We start from the raw sequence: 25,173 nt of genomic DNA on the forward strand, positions 1-25,173 counted from the left end.
ACTACTGACCACTACAGACCACTACAGACCACTACTGACCAGGAGCTGTTCCTCTGTATGGTTACTAGTCCTGATATAGACCACTACAGACCACTACAGACCACTACAGACCGCTACTGACCACTACTGACCACCACAGACCACTACAGACCACCACAGACCACTACAGAACACTACAGACAGCTACTGACCACTACTGACCACTACAGACCGCTACTGACCACTACTGACCACTACTGACCACTACTGACCAGGAGCTGTTCCTCTGTATGGTTACTAGCCCTGATATAGACCACTACAGACCACTACTGACCACTACTGACCACTACAGACCACTATTGACCACTACTGACCACTACTGACCACCACAGACCACTACAGACCACTACAGACCACTACTGACCACTACTGACCAGGAGCTATTCCTCTGTATGGTTACTAGCCCTGATATAGACCACTACTGACCACTACAGACCACTACTGACCGCCTACTGACCACTACAGACCACTACAGACCACTACAGACCAGGAGCTGTCCCTCTGTATGGTTACTAGCCCTGATATAGACCACAACTGACCACTACTGACCACTACAGACCACTACTGACCACTACTGACCACTACAGACCACTACTGACCACTACAGTCCCTCTGTATGGTTACTAGCCCTGATATAGACCACTACAGACCACTACTGACCACTACTGACCACTACTGACCACGACATACCACTACTGACCACTACAGACCACTACAGACCACTACATGCCACTACTGACCACTACTGACCACTACAGACCGCTACTGACCACTACTTACCACTACTGACCACTACAGACCAGGAGCTGTTCCTCTGTATGGTTACTAGTCCTGATATAGACCACTACTGACTACTACAGACCACTACTGACCACTACAGACCACTACAGACCACTACAGACCACTACTGACCACTACAGACCACTACAGACCACTACTGACCAGGAGCTGTTCCTCTGTATGGTTACTAGTCCTGATATAGACCACTACTGACCACTACAGACCACTACAGACCGCTACTGACGACTACTGACCACCACAGACCACTACAGACAACCACTGACCACTACAGACCACTACAGACCACTACAGACAGCTACTGACCACCACTGACCACTACAGACCGCTACTGACCACTACTGACCACTACTGACCACTACTGACCACTACTGACCACTACAGACCACTACTGACCAGGAGCTGTTCCTCTGTATGGTTACTAGCCCTGATATAGACCACTACTGACCACTACTGACCACTATAGACCACTACTGACCGCCTACTGACCACTACAGACCACTACAGACCACTACAGACCAGGAGCTGTCCCTCTGTATGGTTACTAGCCCTGATATAGACCACAACTGACCACTACTGACCACTACTGACCACTACTGACCACTACAGACCACTACTGACCACTACAGTCCCTCTGTATGGTTACTAGCCCTGATATAGACCACTACAGACCACTACTGACCACTACTGACCACTACTGACCACCACAGACCACCACAGACCACTACAGACCACTACAGACCACTACAGACCACTACTGACCACTACTAACCACTACTGACCACTACTGACCACTACAGACCACTACTGACCACTACAGACCACTACTGACCAGGAGCTGTTCCTCTACATGGTTACTAGCCCTGATATAATCTGACGTCTGCGTTGACCGTGCAGCGTTTACAGTCCTACGTCCTCTGCAGAAGTCAGGGCCTTTTCATACATCCTGAGCTTCGCAGAGCAGCGCAGAGCTGTTGTGAAGGAAGTTGTCAAGGAAGTGAATTTGTGTTTACACAAGACCTCCCGCCCCCACCTACCCCGTCGACCAATCATGTCAATGTGGATGCCATAGGAAGCCGTCCACGTTCGTTACACAATGTAACAGTATTGCATCCCCTCCTTACAGCACCTCCCCGACCACACGTTGGCATCTAGCCCTTCACGCTGCATTTCCCCTTTATTTAGATTCAGAACGTTGCAAGCAGCGGAAATAGCAACAACAACAAAAAACTCTCTCCTAATACAGAATAACAACTTTGTCATCTCAATTTTTCACAGAAAATCATGTTTCAAACAACGACTTCTAGTAGCTGTTAGTCAAAAACAGAGCAGCCAATAACATGGGAAATCCTCTGAGAAAACCTGCTCTTTAAACAACGCAGAGGCCAGAGGCATTTTGATTTCTTATTAATAAACACGAGATCAAAAATAGAGAAACAGCTGAAAACAGGCTGAATTAATAACAGGATATATTTTACACCTAGTGGAAATGGAGATGCTAACTGGACCAGAATCACACTGTTAATTCCTACCCCTATCCTCTACCCCTGTACCTACCCCTGTCCTCTACCCCTGTCCTCCTGCTGTATCTACCCCTGTCCTCTACCCCTGTCCTCCTGCTGTATCTAACCCTGTCCTACTGTACCTACCCCTGTCCTCTACCCCTGTCCTCCTGCTGTATCTACCCCTGTCCTACTGTACCTACCCCTGTCATCTACCCCAGTCCTTCTACTTTATCTACCCCTGTCCTCCTACTGTACCTACCTCTAGTCCTCGCCGACACTTTAACTTCATGGAGAGGCCTCGGACATCAAAGAACCTTCGATGCAACATCTCTGTTACTTTCAGTGAGTGTGAGCCCCAGACAGGCTGATATCTAGCCTTCCAACGCTACGACCATCTAAACCACAGCCTCCACGGACTGAACACCACAGCACCACAGCCTCCACTGACTGAACACCACAGCACCACAGCACTTCACAACACCAGTTCCTATCAGAGTAGGGAGAGAGACAGAGAGCACCAGGAAGTGGTGTAACAGTGTACAGGGGGTGACCAGTTCCTATCAGAGTAGGGAGAGAGACAGTGAGCACCAGGAAGTGGTGCAACAGTGTACAGGAAGTGGTGCTGTTTCTGACTTAACCCCCATCTCCAGTGGTAAGAGACAGGTATTCATAGAATGACATAGAACTCTGGCGGTCTACCTTAGCTGCTGGTCTTGGCTGAGGTCCGTCTTAGCTGCTGGTCTTGGCTGAGGTCCGTCTTAGCTGCTGGTCGTGGCTGAGGTCTGTCTTAGCTGCTGGTCGTGGCTGAGGTCTGTCTTAGCTGCTGGTCGTGGCTGAGGTCTACCTTAGCTGCTGGTCGTGGCTGAGGTCTGTCTTAGCTGCTGGTCGTGGCTGAGGTCTGTCTTAGCTGCTGGTCTTGGCTGAGGTCCGTCTTAGCTGCTGGTCTTGGCTGAGGTCTGTCTTAGCTGCTGGTCGTGGCTGAGGTCTGTCTTAGCTGCTGGTCGTGGCTGAGGTCTACCTTAGCTGCTGGTCGTGGCTGAGGTCTGTCTTAGCTGCTGGTCGTGGCTGAGGTCCGTCTTAGCTGCTGGTCTTGGCTGAGGTCCGTCTTAGCTGCTGGTCTTGGCTGAGGTCTGTCTTAGCTGCTGGTCGTGGCTGAGGTCTACCTTAGCTGCTGGTCGTGGCTGAGGTCTACCTTAGCTGCTGGTCGTGGCTGAGGTCTGTCTTAGCTGCTGGTCGTGGCTGAGGTCTGTCTTAGCTGCTGGTCGTGGCTGAGGTCTACCTTAGATGCTGGTCGTGGCTGAGGTCTGTCTTAGCTGCTGGTCGTGGCTGAGGTCCGTCTTTAAAGCTATTGGCCCTTTAAAGTGACTGGCTAGCTGCAGTGGTGACAGAGAGAGAGAGAGAGCTGGAGTCCGTAGGGAGAGTGTCCTCTTCCTGTTCTACTTCTCTTACCGCTCAGCGCTGCTGCTACTAATACTACTCTGTGTCTCTGGTATCGATCTCACATCTCTTCACTTCTCTCTGGCTCTCTGCAACACCACCACACCACTCACTGTAACATTAGCACGACGTCATCAACTGAGTCAGATCAAATTAGGGTCATGTCACGGTGAAACGTGAAAACAGACCTCTTTGGTGTAACACCACCAAATCTCTTAATAATAATAATAATATACCAAAGTGATTAAAAACCCATTTATAACAATGGGTCAATTTATAACCTTCACCGAAGTTTTTCAGAGTTGAAATATGTTTATTTGTGAAAACAGATTGGGGTTCCTCTGAAACGCGATCTGAACAGGGACAGTGAAAACAGATTGGGGTTCCTCTGAAACGCGATCTGAACAGGGACAGTGAAAACAGATTGGGGTTCCTCTGAAACGCGATCTGAACAGGGACAGTGAAAACAGATTGGGGTTCCTCTGAAACGCGATCTGAACAGGGACAGTGAAAACAGATTGGGGTTCCTCTGAAACGCGATCTGAACAGGGACAGTGAAAACAGATTGGGGTTCCTCTGAAACACGATCTGAACAGGGACAGTGAAAACAGATTGGGGTTCCTCTGAAACACGATCTGAACAGGGACAGTGAAAACAGATTGGGGTTCCTCTGAAACACGATCTGAACAGGGACAGTGAAAACAGATTGGGGTTCCTCTGAAACGCGATCTGAACAGGGACAGTGAAAACAGATTGGGGTTCCTCTGAAACACGATCTGAACAGGGACAGTGAAAACAGATTGGGGTTCCTCTGAAACGCGATCTGAACAGGGACAGTGAAAACAGATTGGGGTTCCTCTGAAACGCGATCTGAACAGGGACAGTGAAAACAGATTGGGGTTCCTCTGAAACGCGATCTGAACAGGGACAGTGAAAACAGATTGGGGTTCCTCTGAAACGCGATCTGAACAGGGACAGTGAAAACAGATTGGGGTTCCTCTGAAACACGATCTGAACAGGGACAGTGAAAACAGATTGGGGTTCCTCTGAAACACGATCTGAACAGGGACAGTGAAAACAGATTGGGGTTCCTCTGAAACACGATCTGAACAGGGACAGTGAAAACAGATTGGGGTTCCTCTGAAACGCGATCTGAACAGGGACAGTGAAAACAGATTGGGGTTCCTCTGAAACACGATCTGAACAGGGACAGTGAAAACAGATTGGGGTTCCTCTGAAACGCGATCTGAACAGGGACAGTGAAAATGGGAAGAAGTCAAGTACAGATGTCGTATCTTCATTTGAGACAGTTTCACACAACAGCAAAAATAATCCTGCAGCAACAGGAAATGTGAATTGTTATGTGGATTATAATTAATGGAGAAAACAAATTGTAGGGGTTGATACATATTTTGTTAGGGAAAATCGAGTCTGAAATGGGAAATTACAAACTTTTTAAACCTACAATACACACAGGAAAATTCCAGCAACAACAGGATGATTAAGATATGACTTCTGTATTCCAGCAGAGGACTGCAAACAGCTTGGGTTAATCCTGAAACATGACCTTGTGATTAATAGTGATGATGAGATCAATTGGATGATAATGGTCACCCTGGTCTTCTTGTACATCTTGCTCGAGGTAACCTATAATAGTAGTAGTAGAAACTCAGCAAGAAAAGAAACATCCCTTTTTCAGGACCCTCTCTTTCAAAGATAATTTGAAAAAATCCAAATAACTTCACAGATCTTCATTGTAAAGGGTTTAAACACTGTTTCCCCATGCTTGTTCAATGAACTGTAAACAATTAATGAACATGCACAACGGTCGTTAATCTGTACATTTTGGTCATTTAGCAGACGCTCTTATCCAGAGCGACTTACAGTAGTGAATGCATAATTTTTTTCCCCATACTGGTCCCCCATGGGAATCGAACCCACAACCCTGGCGTTGCAAACAATATGCTCTATCAACTGAGCCACACTAAGACACTAACAGCTTACAGATGGTAGGCAATTAAGGTCACGGTTATGAAAACTTAGGACACTAAAGAGGCCTTCTACTGACTCTGAAAAACACCAAAAGAAAGATGCCCAGGGTCCCTGCTCATCTGGGTGAACGTGCCTTAGGCACGATGCAAGGAGGCACAAGGACTGCAGATGTGGCCAGGGCAATAAATTGCAATGTCTGTACTGTGTGACGCCTAAGACAGCGCTACAGGGAGACAGGACGGACAGCTGATCGTCCTCGCAGTGGCAGACCACGTGTAACAACACCTGCACAGGATCGGTACATCCGATCACCACACCTGCTGGACAGGTACAGGATGGCAATAACAACTGCCCGAGTTACTCCAGGAACGCACAATCCCTCTATCAGTGCTCAGACTGTCCGCAATAGGCTGAGAGAGGCTGGACTGAGGGCTTGTAGGCCTGTTGTAAGGCAGGTCCTCACCGGACATCACCGGCAACAACGTCGCCTATGGGCACAAACCCACCGTCGCTGGACCAGACAGGACTGGCAAAAAGTGCTCTTCACTGACGAGTCGCGGTTTTATCTCACCAGGGGTGATGGTTGGAGTCGCGTTTATCATCGAAGGAATGAGCGTTACACAGAAGCCTGTACTCTGGAGTGGGATCGATTTGGAGGTGGAGGGTCCGTCATGGTCTGGGGCGGTGTGTCACAGCATCATCGGACTGAGCTTGTTGTCATTGCAAGCAATCTCAATGCTGTGCGTTACAGGGAAGACATCCTCCTCCCTCATGTGGTACCCTTCCTGCAGGCTCATCCTTACATGACCCTCCAGCATGACAATGCCACCAGCCATACTGCTCGTTATGTGCGTGATTTCCTGCAAGACAGGAATGTCAGTGTTCTGCCATGGCCAGCAAAGAGCCCGGATCTCAATCCCATTGAGCACATCTGGGACCTGTTGGATTGGAGGGTGAGGGCTAGGGCCATTCCCCCCAGAAATGTCTTGGAACTTGCAGGTGCCTTGGTGGAAGAGTGGGGTAACATCTCACAGCAAGAACTGGCAAATCTGGTGCAGTCCATGAGGAGGAGATGCAATGCAGTGGCCACACCAGATACTGACTGTTACTTTTGATTTTGACCCCCCCCTCCCCCTTTGTTCAGGGACACATTATTCCATTTCTGTTAGTCACATGTCTGTGGAACTTGTTCAGTTTATGTCTCAGTTGTTGAATCTTGTTGTGTTCATACAAATTTTTAAGCATGTTAAGTTTGCTGAAAATAAACACAGTTGACAGTGAGATGACATACATTTTTTTGCTGAGTTCAGTATTAGTGTAGTAGTAGTGTTCCCGCTCAGCCCAGTCAAAACTGTTCGCTGCTCTGGCACCCCAATGGTGGAACAAGCTCCCTCACGACGCCAGGACAGCGGAGTCAATCACCACCTTCCGGAGACACCTGAAACCCCACCTCTTTAAGGAATACCTGGGATAGGATATAGGTTCCTTCTAACCCCCCCCCCCTAAAAAGATGTAGATGTACTATTGTAAAGTGGTTGTTCCACTGGATATCATAAGGTGAATGCACCAATTTGTAAGTCGCTCTGGATAAAAGCGTCTGCTAAATGACATAAATGTAATGTAAACGTAATGAAGTAGTATAGGTTTTCAAACAGCAAAATAATATTTTAAGTTCCTACTGTATTTAAAAAAAAAATTAAAATGTGGTTTTCGTGCCAACTACAGCATTCAGACAGCCTTAGTTAAAGTGGTAAATTATCTTTGAGCCAACACAGATGCCAAACAACTCTCTGTCCTTGTACTCTTGTACTAAAGTACTGTGTTCAACACTGTTGACCATGATGTCCTTCTGGAAAGACTGAAAGCTGGGTTTGCCTCTCTGGTCCAGTTTTAAATTGTTTTTTTGTTACCCTTGGTGAACATAAATCAGAGAACATAGATATAACGTGTGGCGTTCCACAAGGTTCGATTTTGGGTGCGGTGCTGTTCAGTTAAGTCCGGGAACACTCCAGGGCTGGATGGCATACCAGAGGTAGGTTGTCTGTCAACAATGACAAGCCACCGGGGTCTGACAATCTGGATGGAAAATTACCGAGGATAATAGCAGACGATTTTGCTACTCCTATTTGCCACATCTTCAATTTAAGCCTACTAGAGAGCGTGTGCCCTCAGGCCTGGAGGGAAGCTAAAGTCATTCTGCTACCTAAGAATAGTAAAGCCTCCTTTACTGGGTGAAATAGCCGACCAATCAGCCTGTTACCAACCCTTAGTAAACTTCTGGGAAAAATGGTGTTTGACCAGATACAATGCTATTTCATGGTAAACAAATTGACAACAGAATTTAAGCATGCTTATAGGGAAGGACACTCAACAAGCACAGCACTTACACAAATGACTGATGATTGGCTGAGAGAAATTGATGATAAAATGATTATGGGGGCTGTCTTGTTAGACTTCAGTGCAACTTCTGACATTATCGATCATAGTCTGCTGCTGGAGAAATGTATGTGTTATGGCTTTACACCCCCTGCTATAATGTTGATAAAGAGTTACTTGTCTAACAGAACACAGAGGTCTTTAATGGAATCCTCTCATACATAATCCTGTTAGAATCAGAAATTCCCCAGGGTAGCTGTTTAGGCCCCTTGCTTTTTTACATTTTTACTAATGACATGCCACTGGCTTTGAGTAAAGCCAGAGTTTCTATGTATGCGGATGACTCAACACTATACACGTCAGCTACCACAGCGACTGAAATGACTGCAACACTTAACAAAGAGCTGCAGTTCGTTTCAGAGTGGTTGGCAAGGAATAAGTTAGTCCTAAATATTTCTGAAACTAAAAGCATTGTATTTGGAACAAAACACTCACTAAACCCTAAACCTCAACTAAATCTTGTAATACATAATGTGGACATTTAGCAAGTTAAGGTGACTGAACTGCTTGGAGTAACCTTGGATTGTAAACTGTCCTGGTCAAAACATATTGATACAACAGTAGCTAAGATGGGGAGAAGTCTGTCTATAATAAAGCACTGCTCTGCCTTCTTAACAACACTATCAACAAGGCAGGTCCTACAGGCCCTAGTGTCTACCTTCTTAACAACACTATCAACAAGGCAGGTCCAACAGGCCCTAGTTTCTACCTTCTTAACAACACTATCAACAAGGCAGGTCCTACAGGCCCTAGTTTCTACCTTCTTAACAACACTATCAACAAGGCAGGTCCAACAGGCCCTAGTTTCTACCTTCTTAACAACACTATGAACAAGGCAGGTCCTACAGGCCCTAGTCTCTACCTTCTTAACAACACTATCAACAAGGCAGGCCCTAGTTTCTACCTTCTTAACAACACTATCAACAAGGCAGGTCCTACAGGCCCTAGTTTCTACCTTCTTAACAGCACTATCAACAAGGCAGGTCCTACAGGCCCTAGTTTCTACCTTCTTAACAACACTATCAACAAGGCAGGTCCTACAGGCCCTAGTTTCTACCTTCTTAACAGCACTATCAACAAGGCAGGTCCTACAGGCCCTAGTTTCTACCTTAACAACACTATCAACAAGGCAGGTCCTACAGGCCCTAGTTTCTACCTTCTTAACAACACTATCAACAAGGCAAGTCCTACAGGCTCTAGTTTTGTCTCACCTGGACTACTGTTCAGTAATGTGGTCAGGTGCCACGAAAAAGGACTTAGGAAAGATGCATTTGTCTCAGAACAGGGCAGCACGACTGGCTCTTGGATGTACACATAGAGCTAATATTAATAATATGCATGTCAATCTCTCCTGGCTCAAAGTGGAGGAGAGATTGACTTCATCACTACTTGTATTTATGAGAGGTATTGACATGTTGAGTACATCGAGCTGTCTGTCTAAACTACTGGTACACAGCTCAGACACTCATCCATACCCCACAAGACATGCCACCAGAGGTCTCTTCACAGTCCCCAAGTCCAGAACAGACTATGGGAGGTGCACAGTACTACATAGAGCCATGACTACATGGAACTCTATTCCACATCAGGTAACTGATGCAGCAGTAGAATTCGATTTAATAAACAGATAAAAAACACCTTATGGAACAGTGGGGACTGTGAAGCAACACAAACATAGGCAGAGACACACGCATACACACACACACACACACACACACACACACACACACACACAACACACACACACACACACACACACACACACACACACACACACACACACACACACACACACACACACACACACACTATACATACACATGGATTTAGTACTGTAGATCTGTGGTAGTGGTGGAGTAGGGGCCTGAGGGCACACAGTGTGTTGTGAAATCTGTGAATGTATTGTAATGTTTTTGAAATTGTATAAACTGCCTTAATTTTGCTTTGGCAACAGCTAGTGAGGATCCATAATAAATACAACTACCAAACTGTTTTTGATATACTGTTTATATAGCATGTTTGATATGTCTCATCCCCATATTGTTATTATTTTATTTATCTTGCTCCTTTGCACCCCAGTATCTCTACTTGCACATTCATCTTCTGCACATCTATCACTCCAGTGTTTAATTGCTAAATTGTAATGATTTCGCCACTATGGCCTATTTATTGCCTTACCTCCCTAATCTTACCTCATTTGCACTCACTGTATATAAACGTTTCTATTGCGTTATTGACTGTATATTTTGTTTATTCCATGTGTAACTCTGTGTCATTGTATGTTGTCGAACTGCTTTGCTTTATCTTGGCCAGGTCGCAATTGTAAATGAGAACTTGTTCTCAACTTGCCTACCTGGTTAAATAAAGGTGAAATAAAAATAAAATAAATAAAACAAATTATTCATTCTAATCAGACAGGTTTTTTACATAGACAATACATTGGAGATAATATAAGACAAGTACTGGAAACAATAGAACACTATGAAAAATCTGGGTAACCAGGCCTGCTATTCAAAGCTGACTTTGAAAAGGCTTTTGATAAAGTACGACTGGAGTTTATATATAAATACCTGGAACATTTCAATTTTGGAGGATATCTTATAAAATGGGTTAAAATCATGTATAGTAACCAAAGGTGTAAAATAGTAAATAATGGCTACATCTCAGAAGGTTTTAAATTGTCAAGAGGAGTAAAACAAGGTTGTCCACTATCAGCATATCTATTTGTTATGGCCATCGAAATGTTAGCTATTAAAATCAAATCCAATAATAATATCAAGGGATTAGAAATCCAGGGCTGAAAAACTAAGGTGTCATTGTACTCTGATGATTCATGTTTTCTTTTTAAATCCACAACTTGGATCCACAGCCTCAGAGGATTTAGATACCTTTTCTAACCTCTCTGGATTAAAACATTTTTTTACATTAGCATGTAGTTTACCAATAAAATGGTATAATGTGGATGTACTCGGTATATACATATCCCAAAATAAATAAATGATCTCACTCCAATACATTTTTATAGAAAGTTAGCAAAAATAGATCTTGCTACCATGGAAAGGTAAATACCTGTCTATTTGTGGAAAAAAATCACCCTAATTAACTCTTTAGTCATATCCCAGTTTACCCTGATTAACTCTTTACTCATATCCCAGTTTACCCTGATTAACTCTTTAGTCATATCCCAGTTTACCTATGGTCTTGCCTACACCTAGCAAACAGTTTTTTAAATTATTTTAGAAATAAATATTCCATTTTATTTGGAACGGTAAGCCAGACAAAATTAAACTGGCCTATTTATATAATGAATAGGAATTCGGAGGGCAGAAATGATTAAATAGCATTAGACCTCTCACTAAAGTATTCAGTCATACAAAAGTTGTACTTAAATCCAAACTGGTTCTTAAGATTGTCTCACCCCATGTTAAAGAATTACCTTTTTCCCTTTACTCAGATTACAAATAACTGAAAGTTATCTCCCCAAAATACAACCAACTAATTGCAGCTTTACCACAAAAATGGAAGAGGAAAGTGGAAGGGGGAAAAAGTAAGGAACTTGTCTGTCGGCATTAAAGACCATTTTTTTGTCACGTCCTGGCCAGTATAAGGGTTAATTGTTATTGTAGTTTGGTCAGGACGTGGCGGAGGGTATTTGTTTTATGTGGTTCGGGGTGGTGTTTTTCTAGAAGGGCATTTGATTTATGTATTCCGGGGTTTCTGGGCACTGTTTGATATTCATGTAATTCTGTTTAGTCTAGTGAGTCTGGTTCTATGTTTAGGTAATTGGGGTGGAGACTCAATTGAAGGCAGGTGTGGTCTATTTGCCTTTGATTGAGAGTCCCATATATTAGGGTGTGTTTGTATTTTGTGGGAGATTGTTCTGTGTTTAGCCGTGTGCCTTGCCAGACTGTTATTTTGTCGTAGTGTTTCAGTGTACGTGTTTGTTGTTTTCAGTTTTCCTTCTTTATTTAATAAAGAGGATGAGTACACTTATTTCTGCTGCATTTTGGTCCTCCTTTCCCAACGACAACCGTGACATTTTTAAAGACAATTGTGATGAATAAAAAAGTAGAACAGTTTCATTTAAGGACCGAAACACTGACAGCTCTGCCATATAGATTGCAAAATAGTTGGGAAGAGATTTGTGACGTACCGATTACATGGCACATCGTTTATGAACTGATATGCAAAACGATGCCGGATTCAAAACAGAATTTTTCAATTATTATACAAAATTCTTGCAACCAATAGAATTAGAATAACAGTGAAGACATCAAAACTATGAAATAACACATATGGAATCATGTAGTAACAATTAAAAAGTGTTAAACAATTCAAAATACAATTTCAAATAGCCACCCTTTGCCTTGATAACAACTTTGCACAATCTTGGCATTCTCTCAAGCGGTTTCATGAAGTAGTCACCTGGAATGCATTTCAATTAACAGGTGTGCCTAATTTCTTTCCTTCTTAATGCGTTTGAGCCAATCAGTTGTGTTGTGTCAAGGTATGGGGAGTATACAGAAGATAGCCCTATTTGGTAAAAGACCAAGTCCATATTATGGCAAGAACAGCTCAAAAAGCAAAGAGAAACAACAGTCCATAATTACTTTAAGACATGAAGATCAGTCAATACGGAACATTTCAAGAACTTTGAAAGTTTCTTCAAGTGCAGTCGCAAAAACCATCATGCACTATGATGAAACTGGCTCTCATGAGGACTGCCACAGGAAAGGAAGACCTAGAGTTACCTCTGCTGCAGAGGATAAGTTCATTAGAGTTACCAGCCTCAGAAATTGCTGCCCAAATAAATGCTTCACTGATTCAAGTAAGAGACACATCTCAACATCAACTGTTCAGAGGAAACCATGTGAATCAGGCCTTTATGGTCAAATTGCTGCAAAGAAAGAACTACTAAAGAACACCAATAAAAACAAGAGACTTGCTTGGGCCAAGAAACAAGATCAATGGATATTAGACAGATGGAAACTTGTCCTTTGGTCTGGAGTCCAAATAGGAGATTTTTGGTTCCAACCTCTGTGTCTTTGTGAGATGCGGTGTGGGTGAACGGATGATCTCCGCATGTATATTTCCCACCGTGAAGCATGGAGGAGGAGGTGTGATGGTGTGGGGATGCTTTACTGGTGACACTGTCTGTGATTTATTTAGAATTCAAGGCACATTTAACCAGCATGGCTACCACAGCATTCTGCAGTGATACGCCATCCCATCTGGTTTGCGCTTAGTGTGACTATCATTTGTTTTTCATCAGGACAATGACCCAAAACACCTCTAGGCTGTGTAAGGGCTATTTTACCAAGAAGGAGAGTGATGGAGTGCTGCATCAGATGACCTGGCCTCCACAATCACCCGACCTCAACCCAATTGAGAGGGTTTGGGTTGAGTTGGACCGCAGAGTGAAGGAAAAGCAGCTAACAAGTGCTCAGCATATGTGGGAACTCCTTCAAGACGAAAACCATTCCAGGTTGAGAGAATGTTGAGAGAATGTCAAGATTGTGCAAAGCTGTCATCAAGGCAAAGGGTGGCTATTTGAAGAATCTCAAATATAAAATATATTTTGATTTGTTTAACACTTTTTTGGTTGCTACGTGATTCCATATGTGTAATTTCATAGTTTTGATGTCTTCACTATTATTCTACAAATGTAGAAAATAGTAAACATTAAAGAAAAACCCTTGAATGAGTAGGTGTGTCCAAACCTTTGACTGATAATGTTAACCAGAAACCTTCCTGAACAACGGACTTGTGTTTTATATATAAAGGTAGCTGGGCCTAAAGGAATACATCGAAAACCACCGTTGTTCAGGTCATTCTAAAACTTTGACCTGTAGTATATGTGTATATACGTATATGTATGTATATATCGGGGATTGAAAGTGATGCAGACAATTACATTGATGGAAACTACATTCTATATGTCATATTGAAGCTAAACTACACCCTAAAAAAATCTGCAATAAAAAGTTATGTAGTATTAATGTAGTAGTAATGTAGTGGTAGTAGTAGTAGTTTAGTAGTAATGTGGTAGTAGTGTTGTAGTAGCAGTAACAGTAGTAGTAGTAGTAGTAGTAGTAATGTAGTAGTAGTGTTGTAGTAGCAGTAACAGTAGTAGCAGTAGTAGTAGTAATGTAGTAGTAGTGTTGTAGTAGCAGTAGCAGTAGTAGTAGTAGTAGTCGTAGTAATGTAGTAGTAACGTAGTAGCAGTTTAGTAGTTATGTAGTAGTAGTAGTTTAGTAGTAATGTAGTAGTAGTAATTTAGTAGTTATGTAGTAGTAGTAGTTTAGTAGTAATGTAGTAGTAGTGTTGTAGTTGTAGTAGTAATGTAGTGGAAATGAAGTAGTACTAGTAGTAGTAGTTATGTAGTAGTAGTAATGTAGTAGTAGTTTAGTAGTAATGTAGTAGTGATGTAGTAGTAGTAGTAGCATTAGTATTATAATGGTAATGTAGTATTACTAGTAGTAACATAGTAGTAGTTTAGTAGTAATGCAGTAGTAGTGTTGTAGAAGTAGTAGTAGTAGTAGTAGTAGTAGTAATGTGGTTTTAGTGGTAGTAGTAACGTAGTAGTAGTTTAGTAGCAGTGTAGTAGTAATGTAGTAATGTAGTAATGTAGTAGTAGTAGTAGCATTAGTATTATAATGGTAATGTAGTATTAGTAGTAGTAACATAGTAGTAGTTTAGTAGTAATGCAGTAGTAGTGTTGTAGAAGTAGTAGTAGTAGTAGTAGTAGTAATGTGGTTTTAGTGGTAGTAGTAACGTAGTAGTAGTTTAGTAGCAGTGTAGTAGTAGTGTAGTGCAATGCATTAGTGGTTTAGTGGTAATGTGGTAGTAGTGGTGTGGTAGCAGTAGTAGTTATGTAGTAGTAATGTAGTAGTAGTAGTAGTAGTAGTAGTAGTTATAGTACTAGTAATGTAGTAGTAGTGTTGTTGTAGTAGTAATGTAGTAGTAATGTAGTAGTAGTAGTAGTAATGTAGTAGTAATATAATAGTGGTTTAGTAGTAGTTTAGTAGTAATGTAGTTGTAATGTATTTTTTAGTGTAGTAGTAATGTAGTTGTAGTTTAGTAGTAATGTGGTAGTGTAGTAGTAATGTAGTAGTAGTTTAGTAGTAATGTAGTAGTAATGTATTATTAGTGTAGTAGTAATATTGTAGTAGTATAGTAATAATGCAGTAGTGTAGTAGTAATGTAGTAGTAGTTTAGTAGTAATGTAGTAGTAATGTATTATTGGTGTAGTAGTAATGTTGTAGTAGTTTAGTAATAGTAGTAGTAGTAGTAGTAGTAGTTATAGTACTAGTAATGTAGTAGTAGTGTTGTTGTAGTAGTAATGTAGTAGTAATGTAGTAGTAGTAGTAGTAATGTAGTAGTAATATAATAGTGGTTTAGTAGTAGTTTAGTAGTAATGTAGTTGTAATGTATTTTTTAGTGTAGTAGTAATGTAGTTGTAGTTTAGTAGTAATGTGGTAGTGTAGTAGTAATGTAGTAGTAGTTTAGTAGTAATGTAGTAGCAATGTTGTAGTAGTTTAGTAGTAATGTAGTAGTAGTTTAGTAGTAATGTTGTAGTAGTTTAGTAATAATGCAGTAGTGTAGTAGTAGTTTAGTAGTAATGTAGTAGTAATGTAGTAGTAATGTAGTAGTAATGTAGCAGTAGTTTAGTAGTAATGTAGTAGTAATGTATTATTAGTGTAGTAGTAATGTTGTGGTAGTTTAGTAATAATGCAGTAGTTTAGTAGTAATGTTGTAGTAGTTTAGTAATAATGCAGTAGTGTAGTAGTAATGTTGTAGTAGTTTAGTAATAATGCAGTATTGTTGTAGTAATATTGTAGTAGTTTAGTAATAATGCAGTAGTGTAGCAGTACTCACCCTGGTCTTCTTGTATATCTTGTTCTTGAGGTAGCTGAAGGTTCGGCTAACCTTCGTTCCACTCTTCCCCTCGAAGTCCGTCCTCAGGGGACCCGCAATGTCTTCCTCAGATATACTGACACACACACACGCACACGCGCACACACACACACACACACACACACACACACACACACACACACACACAGGGGACAGAGAGGTTCATACACACACACACACACACACACACACACGGGACAAAGTTTCATACACACACACACACACACACACACACACACACACACACACACACACACACACACACACACACACACACACACACACACACACACACACACACACACACACAGGGGACAGAGGTTCATACACACAGGGTTTCTGTATACCTCTGGCCCTTCGTAAGGGTTTTCTAATGATCAATTAGCCTTTTAAAATGATAAACTTGGATTAGCTAACACAACGTGCCATTGCAACACAGGAGTGATGGTTGCTGATAATGGGCCTCTGTACGCCTATGGAGATATTCCATAAAAAACTCAACTGTTTCCAGCTACAATAGTCATTAACAACATTAACAATGTCTACACTGTTTTCTGGTCAATTTGCTGTTATTTTTAATGGACCAAAAAATGTGTTTTTCTTTCAGAAACAAGAACATTTCTAAGTCACCCCAAACTTTTGAACTGTAGTGTATATATATATATATATATATATATACACACAGAGAGAAGTAATATAACCCTATTATATATATATATATATATTAATGGTGGTGTCACTTCTCTCTGTGTGTGTATGTATGTATATATATATATATATATATATATATATATATATATACTATACATATATATATATATACTGTATATATATATATATACACACAGAGAGAAGTAATATAACCCTAATATATATATATATATATTAATGGTGGTGTCCCTTCTCTCTGTGTGTGTCTATATATATATATATATATGTATATACATATATATGTGTGTATGTATATACACATACATACACACAGACATACACACACGTTTGGTTACTATCCTTGTGGGGAGCTAAAATGGATTTCTATTCTATTTTCCCTCATTTCTAACCCCAACCCCAACCCTAACCCTAAACCTAACCCCTAAACCCTAACCCTAACCCTAACCCTAACCCTAACCCTAACCCTAAACCTAACCCCTAAACCCTAACCCTAACCCTAACCCCAACCCTAACCCCAACCCTAACCCTAACCCCAACCCTAACCCTAACCCCAACCCTAAACCTAACCCTAACCCTAACCCTAACCCTAAACCTAACCCTAACCCCAACCCTAACCCCAACCCCAACCCTAACCCCAACCCTAACCCCAACCCTAACCCCAACCCTAAACCTAACCCCTAAACCCAAAAATAGAACTTGTCCTCATGGGGACGTCCTTGTTTTACTGTCCTTGTGGGGATTTCCAGGTACCCACGAGACATGCTACACACACTACACCCCACACACACACTACACACCACATGTGCTGTAACCCTGTAATGAGTAATGGAGTAGTCCTTCCTCACCTGTAAGCCAGAGAGCCAGAAGTGCTGGAGAAAGACCTGGTACCTGTAGAAGAACAGATGAAGATGAAGAGGAAGAGGAAGATGGCCAGGACTAGCTATAACCCCCAGGGGTCAGATGGATCAACCTATCAGGAGATGGGCAGGACTAGCTATAACCCCCAGGGGTCAGATGGATCAACCTATCAGGAGATGGGCAGGACTAGCTATAACCCCCAGGGGTCAGATGGATCAACCTATCAAGCCTCTCAGGGTAGGAGTGGTGGTCTAGGATCAGGTCTCAGGGTAGGAGTGGTGGTCTAGGATCAGGTCTCAGGGTAGGATGGTGGTCTAGGATCAGGTCTCAGGGTAGGAGTCATGGTCTAGGATCATGTCTCAGAGTAGTAGTGGTGGTCTAGGATCAGGTCTAGGATCAGGTCTCATAGTAGGAGTGTTGATATAGGATCAGGTCTCAGGGTAGGAGTCTTCTCCTAATCACACAGCCTCAAGTTAACAAGCCAAGTTAACAAACAGATTACGGACCATTTTGAATCTCCCCGTACCTTCTCCGCTAAGCAATCTGGTTTCAGGGTGCACCTCAGCCACGCTCAAGGTCCTAAACGATATCATAACCGCCATTGATAAGAGACATTACTGTGCAGTCGTATTCATTGACCTGGCCAAGGCTTTCGACTCTGTCAATCACAACATTCTTATTGGCAGACTCAACATCCTTGGTTTCTCAAATGATTGCCTCGCCTGGTTCACCAACTACTTCTCTGATAGACTTCAGTGTGTCAAATCGGAGGGTCTGTTGTCCGGACCTCTGGCAGTCTCTATGGGGGTGCCACAGGGTTCAATTCTCGGGCCGACTCTCTTCTCTGTATACATCAATGATATCGCTCTTGCTGCTGGTGATTCTCTGATCCACCTCTACGCAGACGACACCATTCTGTATACCTCTGGCCCTTCGTTGGACACTGTGTTAACTAACCTCCAGATGAGCTTCAATGCCATACAACTCTCCTTCCGTGGCCTCCAACTGCTCTTAAATGCAAGTAAAACTAAATGCATGCTCTTCAACCGATCGCTGCCCGCACCTGCCCAGCATCACTACTCTGGACTGTTCTGAATATGTGGACAACTACAAATACCTGGGTGTCTGGTTAGACTGTAAACTCTCCTTCCAGACTCACATCAAACATCTCCAATTCAAAATTAAATCTAGAATTGGCTTCCTATTTCACAACAAAGCATCCTTCACTCATGCTGCCAAACATACCCTCATAAAACTGACTATCCTACCGATCCTCGACTTCGGCGATGTCATTTACAAAATAGCCTCCAACACTCTACTCAACAAATTGGATGCAGTCTATCACAGTGCCATCCGTTTTGTCACCAAAGCCCCATATACTACCCACCACTGCGACCTGTACGCTCTCGTTGGCTGGCCTTCGCTTCACACTCGTCGCCAAACCCACTGGTCTTCTCCTAATCACACAGCCTCAAGTCTTCTCATAATCAGGGATCAAAGCAGATCATCTCCTTTAAAGCATAGGGGTGTAGGAGAGAACATGTTGGTGTTAAATACTGTATGTAGCTGAGTCAGTGACCCACAGCTGGTGAACGAGAGTATACCAACGGCTATAGTAACAACATTATCGTTTCTCCCAGAGGAAGGCCTTTGTGGTGGTCAATTTCTTTACTGTCAAATAAGGAGAGACGAACTTATCACACCAGTCAGAGTTATACTTAAACTACATCTTTAATAATAAGAGCTTTGCAATAGCAACGACTTGTCAACGATTCACCATTTTCTAATGATCCGTTGAGAGTGGCGAGACAGAAGTACAAAGATATTTTATAACCAAGATACACCCCTTTCAGCCTACATGACGAACAACAGACACATAGAATATGTCCCAAGGTTAAGATTCCATACTGGAGCCGTCTCTCCCTGGTACGGTAGAGAGCAGAAACATTAACTCATGTCCTCTGGAATACTCTTTAGGTTTTATCACCCAAAAGACATCGTAAATCTCCTCAGTCAGTATTATCTCCCAGAGGCCCCATCCTCAGTAGAACACAAACACACACAATAGTTGAAAGAATACTCTATTCTGTCGAATAAAACAACCATTATAATGCAATACAAAAGCATTATAACATAATCTTGCAATTTCCCTGACAGCCATGCACTATTATTGTATTATTACCTTTCAGTATCCACAGGTTGATTCCTAGGATGCTAGCTATGACCTGCTAAGAGGATGGGTCAACACCAGGCTTTTATACTTCAGCTGTCTAGCTCACTGAAGGACCCGTTAGCAGCTACAGTGAGGGGAAAAAGTATTTGATCCCCTGATGATTTTGTACGTTTTGCCCACTGACAAAGAAATGATCTGTCTATAATTTTAATGGTAGGTTTATTTGAACAGTGAGAGACAGAATAACAACAAAAATATCCAGAAAAACGCATGTAAAAAATGTTATAAAATGATTTGCATTTTAATGAGGGAAATAAGTATACTGGGTATACAGTCTACTGGGGCTAGCTACCTAGCTCCAAGTGCCCTCTATCCTAGTGTACTTACTCTAAGCGCCCTATATCTAAGGGCACTTACTGAAAGAGACCTCATCATCACTAGATGACGAGGCCAGAGAAAGGATAGATTTATATTTGGGGAGAATGGGAGAGAGGTTGAAAGAGAAGGAGATTCTCCTCCTATGTCTGGTCCGTCCATTGGCTGAAGGAGGGATACGGAGGAAGGTAGGAAGAAATGCATCAAAACTCACACACTTCAACACACTTCAACACACTTCAACACACTTCAACACACTTCAACACACTTCAACACACTTCAACACACTTCAACACCACTGACAGTTCAGGAGGATTGAAGGCTCAGAGCACCTGGTAAACTCATGGACCGACTGACATTACCTACATGCACATCTGGTAGAGAACCCTACACCTGGTAGAGAACCCTACACCTGGTAGAGAACCCTACTACTGACATTACCTACATGCACACCTGGTAGAGAACCCTACACCTGGTAGAGAACCCTACTACTGACATTACCTACATGCACACCTGGTAGAGAACCCTACTACTGACATTACCTACATGCACACCTGGTAGAGAACCCTACACCTGATAGAGAACCCTACACCTGGTAGAGAACCCTACACCTGGTAGAGAACCCTACTACTGACATTACCTACATGCACATCTGACAGAGAACCCTACACCTGATAGAGAACCCTACACCTGATAGAGAACCCTACACCTGGTAGAGAACCCTACACCTGATAGAGAACCCGACACCTGGTAGAGAACCCTACACCTGATAGAGAACCCTAAACCTGGTAGAGAACCATACACCTGGTAGAGAACCCTACACCTGATAGAGAACCCTACACCTGGTAGAGAACCCTACTACTGACATTACCTACATGCACATCTGACAGAGAACCCTACACCTGGTAGAGAACCCTACTACTGACATTACCTACATGCACACCTGATAGAGAACCCTACACCTGGTAGAGAACCCTACTACTGACATTACCTACATGCACATCTGACAGAGAACCCTACACCTGGTAGAGAACCCTACACCTGGTAGAGAACACTACACCTGATAGAGAACCCTACTACTGACATTACCTACATGCACATCTGACAGAGAACCCTACACCTGATAGAGAACCCTACTACTGACATTACCTACATGCACACCTGATAGAGAACCCTACACCTGGTAGAGAACCCTACTACTGACATTACCTACATGCACATCTGACAGAGAACCCTACACCTGGTAGAGAACCCTACTACTGATAGAGAACCCTACTACTGACATTACCTACATGCACACCTGGTAGAGAACCCTACACCTGGTAGAGAACCCTACTACTGACATTACCTACATGCACACTTGGTAGAGAACCCTACACCTGGTAGAGAACCCTACACCTGATAGAGAACCCTAAACCTGGTAGAGAACCATACACCTGGTAGAGAACCCTACACCTGATAGAGAACCCTACACCTGGTAGAGAACCCTACTACTGACATTACCTACATGCACATCTGACAGAGAACCCTACACCTGGTAGAGAACCCTACTACTGACATTACCTACATGCACATCTGACAGAGAACCCTACACCTGGTAGAGAACCCTACACCTGGTAGAGAACCCTACTACTGACATTACCTACATGCACATCTGACAGAGAACCCTACACCTGGTAGAGAACCCTACACCTGGTAGAGAACCCTACACCTGATAGAGAACCCTACACCTGGTAGAGAACCCTACTACTGACATTACCTACATGCACATCTGACAGAGAACCCTACACCTGGTAGAGAACCCTACTACTGACATTACCTACATGCACATCTGACAGAGAACCCTACACCTGATAGAGAACCCTACACCTGGTAGAGAACCCTACACCTGATAGAGAACCCTAAACCTGGTAGAGAACCCTACACCTGGTAGAGAACCCTACACCTGATAGAGAACCCTACACCTGGTAGAGAACCCTACTACTGACATTACCTACATGCACATCTGACAGAGAACCCTACACCTGATAGAGAACCCTACACCTGGTAGAGAACCCTACACCTGATAGAGAACCCTACACCTGGTAGAGAACCCTACACCTGATAGAGAACCCTACACTGGGTAGTGAAACCTTGACCTGTTAGAGAACCCTACACCTGGTAGAGAACCCTACACCTGATAGAGAACCCTACACCTGATAGAGAACCCTACATATCACAGGACCTAGACCTGATCAGGAGGAGGGTTAGGGTCAGGTTCAGGGTCAAGGTCAGGGTCAAGGTCAGGAGTAGGGTCAGGGTTAAGGTCAGGGTTAGGGTTAGGGGGAGGGTCGGGTCGGGTCAGGAGGAGGGTTAGGGTTAGGGTTAGGGTCAGGGTCAAGGTCAGGGGTCAGGGTTAGGGTTAGGGTTAGGGGGAGGGTCGGGTCAGGAGGAGGATCAGGGTTAGGGTAAGGTTCAGGTTCAGGGTCAAGGTCAGGGCTCAGGGTTAGACTAAGAGGTATACTGTACTGACTATCCATTTCTCTCCGGTTGATGCTGAGCGTGGACACTGACTTGGTCAGGGGGAGGGTCATGGGAGGACAGCTGTGTCTCAACAGACGATACCTCCTGGACTTCTAATATAGAAAAACAAAAACAATCAACATCTTCAACCAACCACATTATTTTTTTTATTTTTTTTAAATTTATTTAACTAGGTAAGTCAGGTTAAGAACATTTTTTTTTCAATGATGGCATAGGAACACTGGGTTAACTGCCTTGTTCAGGGGCAGAACAACAGATTTGTACCTTGTCAGCTCGGGAATTTAATCTTGCAACCTTTCAGTTACTAGTCCAACGCTCTAACCACTAGGCTACCCGCCTCCACTAACCACCAGGCTACCTGCCTCCTCTAACCACTAGGCTACCTGCCTCCTCTAACCACTAGGCTACCTGCCTCCTCTAACCACCAGGCTACCTGCCTCCTCTAACCACAAGGCTACCTGCCTCCTCTAACCGCTAGGCTACCTGCCTCCTCTAACCACTAGGCGACCTGCCTCCTCTAACCACTAGGCTACCCGCCTCCTCTAACCACTAGGCTACCCGCCTCCTCTAACCACTAGGCTACCCGCCTCCTCTAACCACTAGGCTACCTGCCTCCTCTAACCACTAGGCTACCTGCCTCCTCTAACCACTAGGCTACCTGCTTCCTCTAACCACTAGGCTACCTGCCTCCTCTAACCACTAGGCTACCTGCCTCCTCTAACCACTAGGCTACCTGCCTCCTCTAACCACTAAGCTACCTGCCTCCTCTAACCACTAGGCTACCTGCCTCCTCTAACCACTAGGCTACCTGCCTCCTCTAACCACTAGGCTACCTGCCTCCTCTAACCACTAGGCTACCTGCCTCCTCTAACCACCAGGCTACCTGCCTCCTCTAACCACAAGGCTACCTGCCTCCTCTAACCGCTAGGCTACCTGCCTCCTCTAACCACTAGGCGACCTGCCTCCTCTAACCACTAGGCTACCCGCCTCCTCTAACCACTAGGCTACCCGCCTCCTCTAACCACCAGGCTACCTGCCTCCTCTAACCACAAGGCTACCTGCCTCCTCTAACCGCTAGGCTACCTGCCTCCTCTAACCACTAGGCGACCTGCCTCCTCTAACCACTAGGCTACCCGCCTCCTCTAACCACTAGGCTACCCGCCTCCTCTAACCACTAGGCTACCCGCCTCCTCTAACCACTAGGCTACCTGCCTCCTCTAACCACTAGGCTACCTGCCTCCTCTAACCACTAGGCTACCTGCTTCCTCTAACCACTAGGCTACCTGCCTCCTCTAACCACTAGGCTACCTGCCTCCTCTAACCACTAGGCTACCTGCCTCCTCTAACCACTAAGCTACCTGCCTCCTCTAACCACTAGGCTACCTGCCTCCTCTAACCACTAGGCTACCTGCCTCCTCTAACCACTAGGCTACCTGCCTCCTCTAACCACTAGGCTACCTGCCTCCTCTAACCACTAGGCTACCTGCCTCCTCTAACCACTAGGCTACCTGCCTCCTCTAACCACTAGGCTACCTGCCTCCTCTAACCACTAGTTTACCTGCCTCCTCTAACCACTAGGCTACCTGCCTCCTCTAACCACTAGGCTACCTGCCTCCTCTAACCACTAGGCTACCCGCCTCCTCTAACCACTAGGCTACCCGCCTCCTCTAACCACTAGGCTACCCCGCCTCCTCTAACCACTAGTCTACCTGCCTCCTCTAACCACTAGGCTACCCCGCCGCCCCACAAAAACCGAACTATTTGAATGTTAAATTGAGACTGTATAACAGATCCATACCGACTTACCGGTCCGTGCTCTGTGGTGCGAACGCCTAACTCAGATTGGTGTTCTTCTGTCAGAGATACTAGAGACCTGACCCTCTCCTCGCTGCTGCCCTGGTGACAGACCACCCCACGCAGCCTAGCCTCCTGGGTAATGGCGCCCAGGGCCGACGGGCCCTTCCCATCGTCACTTACTTCACTCAGACCCTCCAGGCTGTAGCTGGAGAGAGAGAAGAAGAACAAGTCAATCTGCTGGACTGCACATAAGACATATGACAGATTGTGGTGTACCGTACTATAAATTACCCTAATAATGTGCTGTATCGTACACACTGAGTATCAATGTAGCTGAAGACACAGAACATCACAGAGCTACTGGACTGGCAGGAGATAGTATAGACTGAGCCTTTTACTGCACTGAGAGACACAGAACATCACAGAGCTACTGGACTGGCAGGAGATAGTATAGACTGAGCCTTTTACTGCACTGAGAGACACAGAACATCACAGAGCTACTGGACTGGCAGGAGATAGTATAGACTGAGCCTTTTACTGCACTGAGAGACACAGAACATCACAGAGCTACTGGACTGGCAGGAGATAGTATAGACTGAGCCTTTTACTGTACTGAGAGACACAGAACATCACAGAGCTGCTGGACTCGCA

General features: G+C 44.0%; 1 protein-coding gene across 2 annotated transcripts in view; it reads right to left on the reverse strand.

The window, feature by feature from the left end:
* The window catches only part of LOC115182687 (A-kinase anchor protein 13), a 68,628-nt gene extending 44,057 nt beyond the window's left edge, over positions 1 to 24,571 (reverse strand). Inside the window, exons 1-4 of one of the 2 annotated variants that reach the window (XM_029744185.1) lie at positions 24,532 to 24,571; positions 22,715 to 22,817; positions 17,642 to 17,684; positions 16,086 to 16,200 (exon numbers count right to left, since the gene is read on the reverse strand). In XM_029744185.1, the coding sequence (XP_029600045.1) occupies positions 16,086 to 16,200; positions 17,642 to 17,684; positions 22,715 to 22,775 (219 nt within the window). In that variant the 5' untranslated portion in view covers positions 22,776 to 22,817; positions 24,532 to 24,571. Of the gene's footprint in view, positions 1 to 2,601; positions 2,822 to 16,085; positions 16,201 to 17,641; positions 17,685 to 22,714; positions 22,818 to 24,531 lie in introns of those variants that run through there. The other variant, XM_029744186.1, reaches the window with a different exon arrangement.
* Positions 24,572 to 25,173: the final 602 nt, after the last annotated feature.

This window comes from Salmo trutta, unplaced genomic scaffold, assembly GCF_901001165.1.
Source record: "Salmo trutta unplaced genomic scaffold, fSalTru1.1, whole genome shotgun sequence".
NCBI classification, from domain to species: domain Eukaryota; kingdom Metazoa; phylum Chordata; class Actinopteri; order Salmoniformes; family Salmonidae; genus Salmo; species Salmo trutta.